The sequence below is a fragment of the Stegostoma tigrinum genome, chromosome 24 (genome assembly GCF_030684315.1).
Source record: "Stegostoma tigrinum isolate sSteTig4 chromosome 24, sSteTig4.hap1, whole genome shotgun sequence".
NCBI classification, from domain to species: Eukaryota; Metazoa; Chordata; class Chondrichthyes; order Orectolobiformes; family Stegostomatidae; genus Stegostoma; species Stegostoma tigrinum.
Window position 1 is genome coordinate 31,913,410 of NC_081377.1, and position 16,391 is coordinate 31,929,800.

General features: G+C 40.6%; 1 protein-coding gene across 7 annotated transcripts in view; it reads right to left on the reverse strand.

The window, feature by feature from the left end:
- Positions 1-5,010: 5,010 nt before the first annotated feature.
- Positions 5,011-16,391, reverse strand: part of LOC125464939 (ribosomal protein S6 kinase 2 alpha-like) — a 302,768-nt gene continuing 291,387 nt past the window's right edge. For all 7 annotated transcript variants that reach the window (XM_048557885.2, XM_048557881.2, XM_048557880.2 and 4 more), the window contains 2 exons: positions 13,922-14,059; positions 5,011-12,185 (listed from right to left, as the gene is read on the reverse strand). In XM_048557885.2, coding sequence (XP_048413842.1) covers positions 12,060-12,185; positions 13,922-14,059 — 264 coding nt within the window. In that variant the 3' untranslated portion in view covers positions 5,011-12,059. The remainder of the gene's footprint in view (positions 12,186-13,921; positions 14,060-16,391) is intronic.

Sequence of the window (16,391 nt, forward strand, 5' to 3'; positions counted from 1 at the left end):
TATCCGCCCCCGGATATGTCTATTAGTTAGTCACACAAGCGGGACATGCCAATCAGACAGAGTGCGGCTTGTTACTGGCCAGGTTTACTGCCAATCATTATGGGGAGGGCGGGTCCAATAGTAATCAGGTTTGTTTGCACCGGGCACTGATTGCAGCAACGACTGCGATTCAAACAAACTGCCGGAAACCGTAATATATAGAATAGCAAGTAAACTGTCAGTGACTTTACTGAGATAACAAGGTGTGGAGCTGGATGAACACAGCAGGCCAAGCAGCATCAGAGGAGCAGGAAAGCTGACGTTTCGGGCCTAGACCCTTTAATGACACTGCAGCTTGACATGCGATTATATTATTAAAGTACAGAGGTACATTCAGATCTCTTTTGGTAAAAGACCTGTTGCCGCTTCTGTATTTTGGTCACGTTTATATCTCATTACAATCTACTAAGTATACCTTTATCATGCTATATGTTATACCCAAATTGCTGTAGTAATCAACAGTACGTCAAACAGATGGAAACTGCCTTTGTACACCGCGGTACCAGAATAACGGATATTAATTTCGTGTCAAATTACGCGGTAAATGTAGAATAGAACAGTTTGTAATTGATTTAAGAGCCCTAAGGAAGATATACAAGATACTTACATAATTCAGGAGCAAAACAGAAATTGCTGGAAAAGCAAAGAAGGTATCGCAGCACCTATGGAGAGAATCAGACTTAACTCCTGGATAAAGGGACTGGGGGTATTCTGGCGAAGTTTGCCGATGATACGAAGATAGGTGGACAGGCAGGTAGTACTGAGGAGGTGGGGAAGCTGCAGAAAGATTTAGACAGCTTAGGAGAGTAGTCCAGGAAATGGCTGATGAAATTCAATGTGAGCAAATGCGAGGTTTTGCACTTCGGAAAAAAGAATACAGGCATGGACTATTTTCTAAATGGTGAGAAAATTCGTAAAGCAGAAGTACAAAGGGATCTGGGAGTGTTGGTCCAGGATTCTCTAAAAGTTAACTTGCAGGTAGAGTCCGTGATTAAGAAAGTGAATGTAATGTTGTCGTTTATCTCGAGATGGTTGGAATATAAAAGCAGTGATGTGCTTCTGAGACTTTATAAAGCTCTAGTTAGGCCCCATTTAGAATACTGTGTCCAATTTTGGGCCCCATACCTCAGGAAGGACATACTAGCCCAGGAGCGTGTCCAGCGGAGATTCACACAGATGATCCCTGGAATGGTAGGTTTAACGTATGATGAACGGCTAAGGATCCTGGGATTGTACTCATTAGAGTTTAGAAGGTTGAGGGGAGATCTAATAGAAACTTACAAGATAATGTATGGCTTAGAAGGGGTGGACGCTGGGAAGTTGTTTCCGTTAGGCAGGGAGACTAGGATATGTGGGCACAGCCTTAGAATTAGAGGGGCTAAATTTAAAACTGAAATGAGATGACATTTCTTCAGCCAGAGAGTGGTGGGCCTGTGGAATTCATTGCCACGGAGTGCAGTGGAGGCCGGGACGTTAGATGCCTTTAAGGCAGAGATCGACAAATTCTTGATCTCACAAGGAATCAAGGGCTACGGGGAGAGTGCAGGGAACTGGAGTTGAAATGTCCATCAGCCATGATTTAAATGGCAGAGTGGACTTGATTGGCCGAATGGCCTTACTTCCACTCCTATGTCTTATGGTCTAACTTAAAAAAACCGAGGAAGGGTCACCGGACCCGAAACGTTAACTATTCTTTTCCTTCAAAAAATGCTGCTGAGCTTTTCTAGCAACTTTCTTTTTGTTGTGAATAGAGTTAACGTTTCGGGTCTGATGACCCTTCTTCTGAATATACTTAAGTTCAGAAGAAGTCATACTGGACTTGAAACATTAACTCTGTTTCTCTTCCACAGATGCTTCAAGACACACCAAGTTTCTCCAGCACTTTCTGTTTTTCATTATAGACAAAAGCCAATTGTTTCTACAACAATGGTCAGTGCTAGCCCCACATCCATCTGTCCTCCTTTTGCAACCAGGTGTGGGACTGGACTACAGAGGACTGGTCAGAGGCACCAATAGGACATTGTTTCAGAGGGTTGAAATTGGTAGGCACACACCTCACCTCCCAGACATATACTCTGGCAGAATAGCGGTAGAATGGACACCACAGATTGGAAAAAAGAAAACAGGCCAAGCCAAAGAATATGTGGTAAAAGTAGATTTAAGGAGGACCTTCAAGAGCACAACATTACTTAGACCAAAACAGAATGCAATGGATTGGGACTCATGGCAGAATCTTGCTGCCCAGAGGAATTACATCTGAGTTTGACAAAGTACCTAAAAATGTAAACTTTTTGATTTGCTCCACAGATGCCATTGCTCTATTTAGTGTTCTCAAAATCATCTTTTTAAGTTCAAGGTTGATAGATGGAGAGTGAGGGGTTAACTCCCTTATGCTAATAATAGCTACTGAGGATGTTCTTAAGCAGCTGTGTGATGATGACAGCATATCACCTAACCTTGGCCCAAGTGTACACAGTTCCAGGGATGCCCTGTCCTATCATCTTTTGTATACAATTTAATGAAGGTTTTTGATGTTTGTTGATGTGGGCCTGAACGACCTACTGTCAATAATCCAGACCTGGTCATATAACATAGAGGTACATGATAACCATATATAGTCATAGGGATATACAGCATGGAAACAGACCCTTCAGTCCAACTTGTTTACGCCGACTGCATATCCTGTTTAAATATCGACCAATTTGCCAGCATTTGGCCCACGTCCCTCTAAATCCTTCCTATTCATATACTCATCCAGATGCTTTTTGAATGTTGTATTCGTACCAGCCTCCACCACTTCATCTAACATGCACCAATCCTACATGAAAAAATTGCCCCTTAGGCTCCTTTTATAGCTTTCCCTCTCACCTTAAACCAATGCCCTGTAGTTTTTGACTCCCCCACCCCAGGAAAAGATCTTGCCTGTTTACCCCATCCATGCTCCTCATGATTTTATAAACCTCTATAAGGTCACCCCTTGGCCTCCGACACTCCAGCGAAAAAAGCCCCAACCTATTCAGACTCTCCCTACAGCTGAAACCTTCCAAACCTGGCAAGTTCCTTGCAAATCTTTTCTAAACTCTTTCTAGTTTCATAACATCCTTCCCACAGGAAGGAGACCAGAATTACATGCAATAATCCAAAAGTGGCCAAACCAATGTCCTGTACAGCCGCAATATGACCTCCCAACTCCTATACTCAATGCACTGACCAATAAAGGAAAGCATCCAAATGCATTCTTCACTATCCTAGTTACCTGTGACTCAACTTTCAAGGAATTATGAACTGTCACTCTAAGGCTTCTTTGTTCAGCAACACGCCCCAAGACCAAACCCACAGATCTGGCAGGAAGTGGCAAGTGAGGACTTGAAGAGAAACCCAGAGCTTGCATTGGTGAAAGATGAGGCCCGCCCAGCAATCTGACCACAGACAGATAGAAAACTGTGTCGAGAAACCAAACAGCAGTGTAGTGCACCAAAGAAAGGACTTTAAGACCAACTTTGTCACCGGACAACAGAGAAGGAAACACAATACTAACAAAGCAGAGGAAAATTCTGACCTCGGGAAGCTAGAAGAAAGTCAGCCACAGTAGATTAAAGGTCTCCACAGAAATGGAAAAGTCAAAGCATATAGAAAGTCAATTTTCAAAAAGTTGATAAAGGAGCAGGACCCATACCATACCCAATGGTAGAGCTTTGCATGCCCAACATTACTGAAGTTTATAAGTGCCAGAAGAGAGGCCATTTCAGGAGAGGCAGTACAAAGAACTAAGAACAGATCATAGATGACATACAGGATGGAAATACTCTTTGGTTCAACCAGTATATGCCAACCATATTCCCAAACTAACCTGGACCCTCCCCTTGCTTGGCCCATATTCCCCTGAATATTTCTTCTTCATGTACTTATCCAAATGTCTTTTAAATGTTGTAACTGTACCTGAATCCACCACTTCCTCAGGAAGTTCATTCCACACAGGCACTACTCTCTGTGTAAAAAGGTTGCCACTCATGACTTCTTAAAATCTTTCTCCTCTCATCTTAAAAATGTGCTCCTAATCTTGAAATCCCCTAGCCTAGAGAAAAGCCACCTGTAATTCACCTTATTTATACCCTTCATGATTTTATAAACCTCTATAAGGTCACCCCTCAAACTCTTATGCTCCAGTGAGAAAAGTCCCAGCCTGCCCAACCTCTCCTTATTACTCAAACCCTCCATGCCTGGCAACATCTTGGTAAATCTTTTCTGAACCACCTCCGCCTAATAATATCCTTCCAATAACAAGGTGACCAGAACTGGACATCGTACTCCAGAAGACTCACCAACATCGTGTACAATCTCAACATGATGTCCAATCTCCTACACTCAAAGTCTAAGCAATGAAGGCAAGCATGCTAAATGCCTTTTTAATCCCACTCTGCAACCTCCCTCAGCTCTACAACCCATCAAAATCCTTCTACTACTTTAGTACTAGTCTATTAAAGATCCCCTTCACTCCAGCATTGATGACTACATCTTCAAATGTCTAGGGCTTAAGTTCTGGAATTACTTCCCATGCCTATTTGCCTTTTCCTTTTAAGACTCTTTTGAAACCTAGTTTATTCCACAAAGCTTTTGGTTACCAGTCGTAATGTCTCCTCCTTTGACATATTGTAAATTTCTGTCTGGTTGTGGTTGTGAAGAAACTTGGGATGTTTTACAAGATTAAAGACCCAAAAGAAGTTAAAGCTGTTGTTAATAAAACTCTGCTCCAGGCGAAGATATTGAATTGATTGTATTCATAATTTTGAAGATAATAATCTGTTCTTTCCCTCACATTCATCTTTGCAACCCATCCTCTGCTAACACTGCAATTGGAGTCCGTGTACTCCTATTCTTTGCTATAGGCTCAACACAGATCTCAATGTGACACAACTAATAAGCCATTCAAGAAAAATGGAAGATATCTGAGGAAACTCGGTCAGTGCAGTTCTGCTAGGAATTTATTCACAATCTTGCAATACAGGCTTCCAAGAGATGTGGCAGAGACATTCATAAATCCAGATGACCAAGAAAAAAAATTACAAAGTCAAGAACCATTTCAAATGACAGAAAATATTACATCCTATGAAAACTTCCTAAATCACATAGTTTTAATTAACATCTTTATTAAAACAAATTGTGACATTGCAAATTGTTCATTCATCAAAGCAAAGCAAATTGTGACTATTTTTTAAAAAAGATCACTAATGAGGACAGTAATAATTTGTACAGGAAACAGTAATTATGCAATTGAAAATCCAACAGCATTAATTAACCAGAGCAACACCAAGTAGAGTCCAGAATCAGAACCTTTTCTAAGAGAATACAAAAAGGGTAAGAAATTAAACAACTTGAGGAACAAGCACAATAGTAAGGAATTTTTTTTGTAAAGTGTATCTCAATATAACATTTCCGATTAAACTAAGAAGTAACTTGTACAGTTTCGCACAATCAATTGCCTGTAGTCTTGGCAGGTACTTGTAACCTTAGATGCAGGAAAGATTAGGTCCAGTGTAATTTTCCCAATGTAAGTACCAGAACAAGAATGTTTTCAACTTGATCCTATATGACTAGATTATGATAGAATGTATTCTGTATGAGGTAAGCATTGCTTTGCATTTGAGGTTTTTGGAACAGAGTAGTCAACAATTTAAAGTGAAGGTCAAAAACTGACCACAGTCTTTCAATGTTCATCTTTAATAGTACTTTGTCTCATTAGGGCAACAAATTTTATTTTCAATATTGTTGCCACTGTAAACCGGTAAACTAATCAAAATATTTATAACCATATAAAAAGTCCTTCCTCCTGTTCATTGCAAGTTTACTGTTCATTATGCTTTTGTATTGGAACAAAAATACTAATTTTATGGCTGGAGATTCTTTCATTAAATTTGATACCAATTAATTTTGCAACTGGGGAATTTTAGGAAGACCACCCTGAAGTTTGATTCAACTGCTTGCACTGTGAAGTAGACCATCTGTTGGCATCTCCAAAATTCAAGCTCGTTCTCATTCAAACCAGCTAACACCTTACGTTTGAAAGTTATTTTGTTTGAATAAAAGTCTTTGACTAAGACAGGCTAACTTCATGATTAGGAGTGCATGCAGATCTATACATTAAGACAACATGCATTCAAAGAGTTGTTTATTGTGAGCCATCTTACAACTCAAGCATTCAAATCTGGCCTGCTGCCTCACATAATTGTATTGCCTCTTTGTCCCTACCCTTGTCACGTAAGCTAATATGTCGGCCCACAGCTAGAAGCTCCAAATTTATTCCTCAATGACATATTTGATTTTGGGAGATGCATACCACTTTCATTTTGGCTACAATTAGACTAATTGTTCTGGTATTCTCCCTGCAGGTCCAACTGCAAGTTAAAACTAATATATATCCTAATCTTGTCAGAGGTTTCCAGCATTAAAACATGGAGGTCATCTGCCTTTCTCCATTGGAAACAATTTCAAGCCAACCATCTATATTTCCAGTACTCACTTTCTTACATAGTTCATTTGTAACAGTACATTGCAGTAGTAAACAGAAGTGGGGACAAAATTTATGGTCATCCTCAAAATGATAATGGCTCTAAGGCAGCATTGGAGTCTAAGGTGAGAAGACTATCTCTTTGGCAAAGCAGCTTTAATGGCCAATGTATAATGTGATGGGATACACATGTCACAACAGCACACAGAGCCACTTGGGCATGAGTCAACAAGAAGAGATTGTTTAAACTAGCTAGACAGAAGATATTCTTCCCTTATGTATGTGATTTTACAATCAGCTTGCTCTGTCCATTAACATTAACAGACAATTCCAAAAACTAGCCAAATATTAATCACTTCAGAAGTGTTTATTAATAGAATTTGAATTGTAAATTATTTATTGAGTTTCTAAGTCAATTTTCTGAAACAATGCTACTCAATGATACGTATTTGTATTGGTGGAGCAGTGGTTGGTGTCAATACATGTTTATTATTTCATTGAGCACATTGTCAAATGTAGGTTGATTTATACAGAATATTGTGATCTAATATATTTTTGGCTATAATTATAAATATTTACAGTCGTGCAGATTTTAAATTGTATACCCTATCTTGGGCTGAGTGAAAGCAATAACAACTAGGCATACTCAAATACTAATCTCCTATAACTAAAGGTTGAATCTTCCTCTTGTCTTGAGAAATTCCAATCTGTGCACTTTTACATCTTACAAGCTGCATGACTGATCCATGTGTGACTTCAAACATCATTTCTGTCTTTCACAGGTGTTAGGTTAACAGTACTGTTCACGAGTCACACTGGAGTGTGACAGGACTGTGGCTGTGGATGTGGGCAGTTATAATGCCTGCTTCATCTCTCCAACATAGCATCCCAGCTTCTAATAATGTTTAAAGGCCCCCTAAATCTCATCCTTCAACTCCCTCACCCAACTCTCATGCCAGCACATGTCACCTCTTACCTATCATGCTAACTCAGCCACTCTCAATACTCAATCACCTCATATGTACAATTTACAGTCCTTACTTTCTATTGACATTGAATGGAATGAATTGAATGCAGTCTTTAGGGAAGAAAAAACCCCTCACCATATATTAAAATCCCCATATCATTGACATTTGGGAAACAAACTGCATTCCGCGATATGAAATCAAAACCTTGTAATTATTGCAATCCTGTTCACGTGTCAAAACAGTAGAAATCATATCAAAAGTTGTGACTCTTGAAGCAATCATTTATTCTCAGAAGAATGGAACATCTATGCTAAAATTCATTAGTACTTGAGCCGGAACATTGCATTGATAATTGCATGCTGTTCAAACAATAGCTCCTCATTGGGAAGAAAACAATTTGTTCACTTCAATTCTAATGCAATGTGTCTGTCAATCAATGTAAGGGAGCAGGTAGTTCGATCTTTTTGTCAACTGTCAAAGCATAATAGAACATCTGATAACACAGGTTGACAGGACATCCAATTATGTTTTTCACAGCATTACTGTGCTTTCTTCATTGGTAAAGTATATAATGCATGTGAGTAAATATATAATTGATCAATTTACTTTTAAAAGATATTTCTTACTGATGAATAACTGCATGGAAACACATCTGCGTTACACTAGCACTTGGGGTGTGAAACCAAGACTTCTCACGAAACTTTTTACTTTATTTACAACTCTCAAACCTGGAATGCTTTCAGTGATTTGCTAAAGTGCTACATCACCAGATGAAAATGGTGTGTGGGGCAAAATCTAATACTTGTTCCTGATTTACCACCTTGTGGGAGGTGGGTTGGCGCGGTGGGGAGTGGAGGGATGGTCAGCAATCTCTAGGCAATCTCCTGACCCAGAAAAATGCCAGATAAAATTGTGCAGGGATAGCAACGCATAGCAAAGCTTCAGATTTCTTAGGAAAAAATTAAGTGTAGCTATTCCCACATGGACACCAGACTAAAACCTGGTGCTGAGTTTTCAGTTTCTATCATCCATCAATGTTACAGGTTGATTACATTTGCAAGCAATTATCCTACGTTGTAAAATAATATCAACCATTTAATTTGAAATTGTTGGCAATGCAGATGTTGGTTTAGACATTCCTGAAGTTTTGGTTTTTGAGAAGGTGATGTTGACCCATTTTCTTAAGTCACTGTAGTCTTTGTGTTTTAAGTACCTTCCATGGCTCCCCATAGTTTTGCTGGAGAGGGAGTTCCACAATTGACTGATCACGTGTCAGTGAAGGAATGGTGACAAATTTCCAAGTCAGAATGATGTGATTCTTTGGGAGGCAGATGGGGGACTTGCATTTGGTGATGTTCACATGTGTCTCCTTGGTTTTCCTGCTACTTTGAAGATTTGTAAAGTGATGTTAAAAAAGCCTTGGTGAGTTGCTGCAATGCAACTTGTAGATGATATGTTGTTGTCATGGTACATCCAATGATGGAGAGAATGAATATTTCTGAAGATGGGTGGATGGCAATGAAGCAGTAGCAGAAATCCCAGCTGCCAGTGGTTGTTGGAGCCACTGACAATTGGCCCAGTTACAGTACTGGTAAATCAAAGCCCCCAGATGGTGGGGGTATCCAGAGATGGCAATGAATGTAATGACATTAAATTGTAAGGTGGTTAGATTCTCTCTTGCTGGAGACAGTCACTGCCTGCTACTTGTACCGCGCAATGTTGTTTGCCGCTTATTAGCTCAGCTTTAAAGTTTCCAGACCTTGCTGCATGTGGGCACATGCTGCTTCATTATCTAAGAAGTTATAAATGGGTCTAAACACCGTGGAATCATCAGTGAAATTCTGTCCTTATGTTGAACTGAAGATCATTAATAGACCCACTGAAGATGGTTGAACATTGGACACTGCCTTGAGGAACTACAGCAATAATTTTCTTTTGCTTAAGATGATTTGCTTCCAGCAATTACAATGACCATTCTTTGTGCAAGACATGATTCCAGCCAGGGGAGATAGTTCCCTGCTTCACATTTACTTCAATTTTACTTAGGTTCCTTGATGCAACACAGTCAAATGCTGCATTGTATTCAAGGATGGATACAAGTCACTCCTGGAATTCAGCTCTTTTGCCCATGTTTGGATTGAGGCTTGAATACAATTTTAAGCAGAGTAGATCTAATGGAACCCAAAATAAACATTGGTGAGCGGGTCATTGGTGAGTAAGTGACACCAAACAGCTATATCAACAATATCTTCAATTACTTTGCTGATAATTGAAAATAAACTGCTGGGATTGTAACTGGTTGAATTGTTATTTGTTCTTTATTTTGTGAACAGGATATTCCCAGGCGATCTTCTGCATAGTTAGGTCTGGTGCTGTAACTGTATTAAAACAGATTGTCTACAGCCAAGCATAAAGTCTTCAGTCTTGAAGGTGGATGTTGTCAGGACCATGATCTGTGTTGTACTCACAGCACTCATCCATTTAATATTGTGTAGATTGAACTTAATTGACTAAAAATGGCATCTTCAATGATGGATACCTGAGTGGGAAATTGAGAGGGAACGTCCAATCAACACATTCACTTCAAGATGCATCAGCAGCCTTTTGCTTTGGCCTGCTGGTCTTTACTATTGTCCAGGTTGAGATCATTCATGGAGTAGCTTCTATGTCAATAGCTACTAATATTTACAATTTGACATGATAGGACTGTAGAACCTTGATCTGATCCATTGTTTCTGGGAACACTCAACTCTATCAATAGGATGCTTACCCATTGTTTACTTTGTTTGAAGCCCTGTATTATTGCTATACTAACTTGATACCTCGAATTTAAATATGTATGGCGATGAGTCTCTTTTGTCCTATCCTCACTAGCCAAATGTGTTAATGGTAATGGCAAGGTGAGAGATGTAGAGGAATACAGTTCTGCTGCTGCTGAAGGTTCTTGCATATCAGTTCAGTCACAATGAAAGTTCTTCAATTAAATTTGGCATTTTTGTGACTTGCTAAGATCGTTGCTCTTTTAAACAAGCATTGTTGCATTTACAATGCTCTCATTTCAGACGATTCATATCATAGAATCCCTAACAGTGTGGAAGCAGGCCATTCAGCCCATCGAGCCACACCGACCCTCTGAAGAGCATCCCAACCCTCTAGCCTATTCCTGTAACCCTGTACTTCTCACAGCTGATCCATCCAGCCTGCACACCCTGAACATTATAGGCAATTTTCCTTTTAAGCATGGTCAATCGACCTAAACCACACATCTTTGGACTGTGGCAGGAAACTGGAGCACCCAGAGGAAACCCACGCAGACAAGGGAGAATACGCAAATTCCAATCAGACCAAAGGATGAAATTGAACCCAGGTCCCTGGTGCTGTGAGGCAGCAGTGCTAACCACTGAGCCATTGTGCCACCCAGTTTAAATCCCAAGACTTCCAGAGTTTTACATTTTCTGCACATGCAGCCACTTGCATGTACTGACAGCAGTTGGATACATAAGCACTCCCAAAGATACAATCCTTCTAGGTCCTGACACAATTATATGCAATAGTCCAGAAAGCAGATATCAAATAATGGCCATGGGACAATTAGCTAAATGTTAAATGAATAAATATGTTACTATATTTCCATGTGAATAGAATCAATCCCTGACAGTCACGTGATCTGTTGGCAGGGAGCATATTTAAGTCTGTTAGACAGAGATGGGTGGTTTGGTTTTAAGCATAATGATTGTATGCACATGTAATGATATGATTTGATCTGTTGTTGGGTACTGTAAACTGCATTATTACAAGGCATTTGTTCATTTATAATTGCATTTATGCCATGATCACTAAGACCATGGGGCAAGGAATTCAAGCATCATTAAGCACATCTTTGAACAGTGATTTACTCAACATCCGACTGAAATCTTTATGGTGCATTACTGCAAAAAACATGAACTACGATTTAATAAATCTAAATGCGTGGGAGGGAAAGGTAGTATGAAATAAGAAGAATAGCATGAACAACAGCGAGCTTTGACACACAATCAGATGTTTTGAATTTTCAAATTTTTTGAGAATGTTACAGCCTAATCTCAGCCTGGCTATTATCTGATTAGTTCTGTAATTTCCCAATATTATGTTCCTCATGACTCAGAGATGATTTGTACTTAGACTATGCTCACAACCACAGTTCAAAAAGAAAGTATTGTTCTTTTGAAAAGTTAATTTTAAAGGAATAGGAAATACTCTTAAACAGAATTCAGAGTTGTTTGGTTGCTGTAAGATACTCTGCACAGAAACCAAGTCTGGCAGTTAAGTTACTACTCCAGAATTGTAAGGTAAAAGCTATTTCACATGGTAAAAAGCAGATCCCCCTTAGTTTGTTTTCCTTATTTTTATCTCTCAAGTACTGCAATATTATCCCAAAGATTCAATAGTGAAATAACGCTCCTCTGAATTGCCACATCTTGAGGGAAGAACAGTCTCTCTGACTGTGCACATAACTTGGGCTTCCCTGGATCTTGCACTACCCGTGATAAGCTGCAAATAATGCTGAGTTACAGTGAGGTGGATGGCAGCTTTTTAAGTTCTCTGCGTTGAGCTAAAGTTGATGCCTTCACAGACTCCAGTTTTGGTGCTGGCGGGGAGCTGTTCAAGGCTGAGAAGGTGGCAGCCATTGCTCCCTGAGAAGAAAGCACAGAAACACTTATTAAAAAAACACCCCTTACATGAAGCAGATTTCCACACAAAATACATGAACTTTTACAGATTTAAAGTCAGTTGCCTCTTCATCGGGGCTAACTATATAGTTTTGGAAACACCTTGACTATTATGTCAAGGCTACTTCAGAAGCTACTGATACCCAGTTAATTGAAAGAATTGGTGCCACTGTTTTAAGGAAAATACATACTTCTACCTCAGTGGGTAGAAATGTCACAACACCTGACTGACACACATTGTATGTCAGCAAACAACTCAAATGTTCGCTTTACTTCAGCAGCTGTGCTGTTGGATGCAGAGATCAAATTGGACATTGTGCGAAGGAAACTGTATCTCACAAACTTGATTCAGTTTTTTGGGGAAGTAACCAAAAAGACTGATGAGGGCAGAGCAGGAGACATTGTTTGCTTGGACTTTAGTAAAGCCGTTGATAAGACTCCTTATGATAGACGGATTAGTAAAGTTAAATCACATGGGATTCAGGGTGAGCTTGCCAACTGGATACAAAATTGGCTTGATGGTTGGATACAGAGGGTTGTGCTGGAGGGTTGTTTATCAGACTAGTGGCCTGTGACCAGCAATGTTCCACTTTTGTCTGTCATTTACATGAGTCGTTGGGGTGAGAATATAGGAAGCGTGTTTAGTAAGTCTGCCACCAAAATTGGACAGTGAAGAAGGTTATCTAAGATTAAAAAGAGATCTTGATCAAATCAGTGAATGGGTTGACGAACGGCAGATGGAGTTTAATTTGGATAAATGCAACATATTGCATTTTGATAAAACAAACAAGGAAAGGACTTATACAATTAAAAGTAGGGCCCTGCGTAGTGCTGTAGAACCAGAGAGACCTAGGCATTCAGGTACACGATTCTTTGAAATTTGTGGCACAGGTAGACAGGATGGTTAAGAGGGCATTAGCATGTTTGTCTTCATTGCTCAGACCCTCAAGTATAGGAGTTGGGATGTGGTTGAGATTGTATAGGACATTTGCAAGGCCTATTCTGGAGTACTCTGTCCAGTTCTGCTCACGCTGTTATAGGAAGGATATTATTAAACTGGAGATGGTTCAGAAAAGATTTAACATTTTGGAGAGATTGAGTTTTAAAAATTAGCTGGATAGGCTGGGACATTTTTCATTTGAGCGTAGGAGGTTGAGGGGTGACGTTATCAAGGTTTGCAAAATCATGAGGGGTATAGACAGGGTGAATAGCAAAGGTCTTTTCCCCAAGGTGAAGGAGTTCAAAACAAAGGGGCATATTTTTAAGGTGAGAGGACAAAGATTTTAAAAAAGCAACTCGGGGCAACTGTTTTACTCAGCCAGTGATTTGTGCGTGGAATGAAGAAGTGGTGGATGCAGGTACAGTTACAATGTTTAAAAGCAATTTGGATAAGTTCATGATTAGGAAAGGTTTGGAGGGATATGGGCCAAATGAGGGCAGGTGGGACCATTTTAGTTTGGGAACATGGTCAGCATGGTCAAGATGGACCAAAGGGTTTGTTTCCAAGCTGTATGACTTTATGACTCTACGGACAGTTCTGTGACATAAGCTTACTAAATTGGCAGTAGCTGGCACCTCAAATTCTGCTCTAAATCATGGTAAAGCCACCAGGATAAGAAATGATGCCCAGGGAACCCTAAAGGGTGTTGAGAGTATTATCAGTCAGCATATGTATTCACCCATTAAAAATAATTACATGCCTTAATAAGATGGACATCCTGGCGGGTCAACTGGCTTTGTGGAAGCTGATCTCGGTTTACAATCCACTGATGTTTCAAGACTTGCTTTGCTGTTAGACGTCGGTGTGGATCAACATGCAACATCTTGGAGACAAGGTCCTGTCAATTGGAAAGTTGTCATTAGGGATGAGTTTTATTTCTCAGACTTAACATTAGAAGCAAATAATAAGAAGTCTTAAATAAAAACAAATTGATGAATTTTAAGTGAAATATAATAACACGTTAAAAGTCTTCTACAAATGCAAGAATATTGAAGGTATCCTATTGAGGAATAATCAGAAAAAATAGATGCTAAACAAAAAGAAAGCAATATTAAGAGGACTGGCCAAAGGTTTATTGAGCAGTGGTTTAAACTGAGCCAGTGAGGGAGAGAAGTATAGAGGGACGTACTTTAAAAAAAGGAATTGCAGCACATGACACTTCAACAGCTGAAGGCACAACCATCAATTTTGGGATTAAAGCAAGGAATTTAGAAATCAGCAAAAGAAAGTGATGTAGAACTGGAGAACATTGTAGTTAGGGAGGATGAGTCAAAGAAAAGATTTTAAAATGATGTTATGAAATTTAAAGGTGATATCTGAATAGAGAACAGAGGGCAACAGGGTGCAGTAGATGAGCTCAAGTATAAGGTGTGTAGAGAACAAGACTCCAATAAGAGGACCATTGAAACAGTTGAGTCAAGAGGAAAGACAACAAGGTATGGAGTAGGAGGAACACAGCAGGCCAGGCAGCATCACAGGAGCAGGAAAGCTGATGTTTCAGGTCTGGACCCTTCTTCAGAGGTCAGGGAGGGGAAGGGGGCTCTGAAATAAACAGGGGGTTAGGGTTAGGGTTAGAAGGTGGATAGTGGAGCAGATAGGTGGGAGAGAAGACGGACAGTTGAAGGAGGGGGGATGAATCTAGTAAAGACGAATGAAGGTAGAAAGTGGGGATGGGGGTTTGGCAGTGAGGTGGGAGGAGCGGATAGGTGGGAGAAAAACAGACAGGTCAAGGAGGCAGGGATGAGGGGAGCTGGTCTTGCGATGAGGTTGGGGGTGGGGTGACTTTGAAGCTCGTAAAGTCCACATTGATACTTTGTAGGGTTCCAAGGCGGTATATGAGGCGCTGTTCCTCCGGTTTTCAGGTGGCATTGTTCTGGCACTGGAGGAGGCCCAGGATGGACATGTCGTCCAGGTAGTGGGAGGGGGAGATGAAGTGGTTCGCGACTGGGAGGTGTTTTCGTTTGTTGTGAACAAAGTGTAGGTCCTCCACAAAGTGGTCTCCGAGCCTCTGCTTGCTCTCCCCGATGTAAAGGAGGCTACATCGGGAACAGCGGATACAGTAGAGGACATTAGCAGGTGTGCAGGTGAACATCTGTTTAATGTGAAAGGTTTTTTTGGGGCCTGGGATGGAGGTGAAGGGGGAGGTGTAGGGGTGGGTGTAGCACCTCCTACAGTGACAGGGAAAGCTGCAGGAGGTGGTGGGGCTAGTTGGGAGCGTGGAGCAGACGAGGGAGTCAACCCCCAATCCCAACTTCCTACCTACACTCACCTTTACTAGCTTCATTCCCGCCTCCTTGACCTGTCCGTCTTCTCTCCCACTATCTGCCCTACTATCCACCTTCTATCACCGCTCCCCCCCTCTCTATTTATTTCAGACCTCCCTTCCCCTCCCCCATTTCTGAAGAAGGGTTCAGACCCGAAACGTCAGCTTTCCTGCTCCTCTGATGTCTGCTGTGTTCCTGCAGCTCCACACCTTGTTACCTCAGACTCTAGCATCGGCAGTTCCTACTATCTCTGATGAGTCTGTCGGAATTTGTTGATGCATATGTCACTGTCAGGGCTGGAGGAATGCACTGTTACTCTAGTCCCACTACTCCACCAATCACAATGTAAAAATACTTTTTCCATTATCAAGATGAACAATTAAATACCGTTTTATAATAAGTTTTCAACAGTGAGATCTATCAACTAGGTGTCTTAATAAACACAACTGTTGGTTTATTATCAAACCAAAAGTACAAGACATTGGTAAGGCCACATTTAGAGTACTGCATACAGTTCTGGTCACCCTGCCATAGGAAGGATGTTATTAAACTGGAAAGGATGCAAGAAAGATTTACAAGGATGATACCAAGACTGGAGGGGGTGGAAGTCGCAGGGGAGGCTGGACAGACTGGGACTTTTTTTTACCCTGGAGAGTAGGAGGCTGAGGCGTGACCTTATAGAAGTTTATAAAATTATGAGGGGCATAAATAAGGTGAAAAGCAATGGCCTTTTCTTTCATGGTAGGGGAGTCCAAAACTAGGGGGCATAAGTTTAAGATGAAAGGGGCAAGACGTAAAAGAGACCTGACGTACAACTTTTTCACACAGAGGGTTCTAATTATACAGAGTGTGCTGCCAGAGGAAGTGATACAGGTGAGTGCAATTACAACATTTAAAAGACATTTG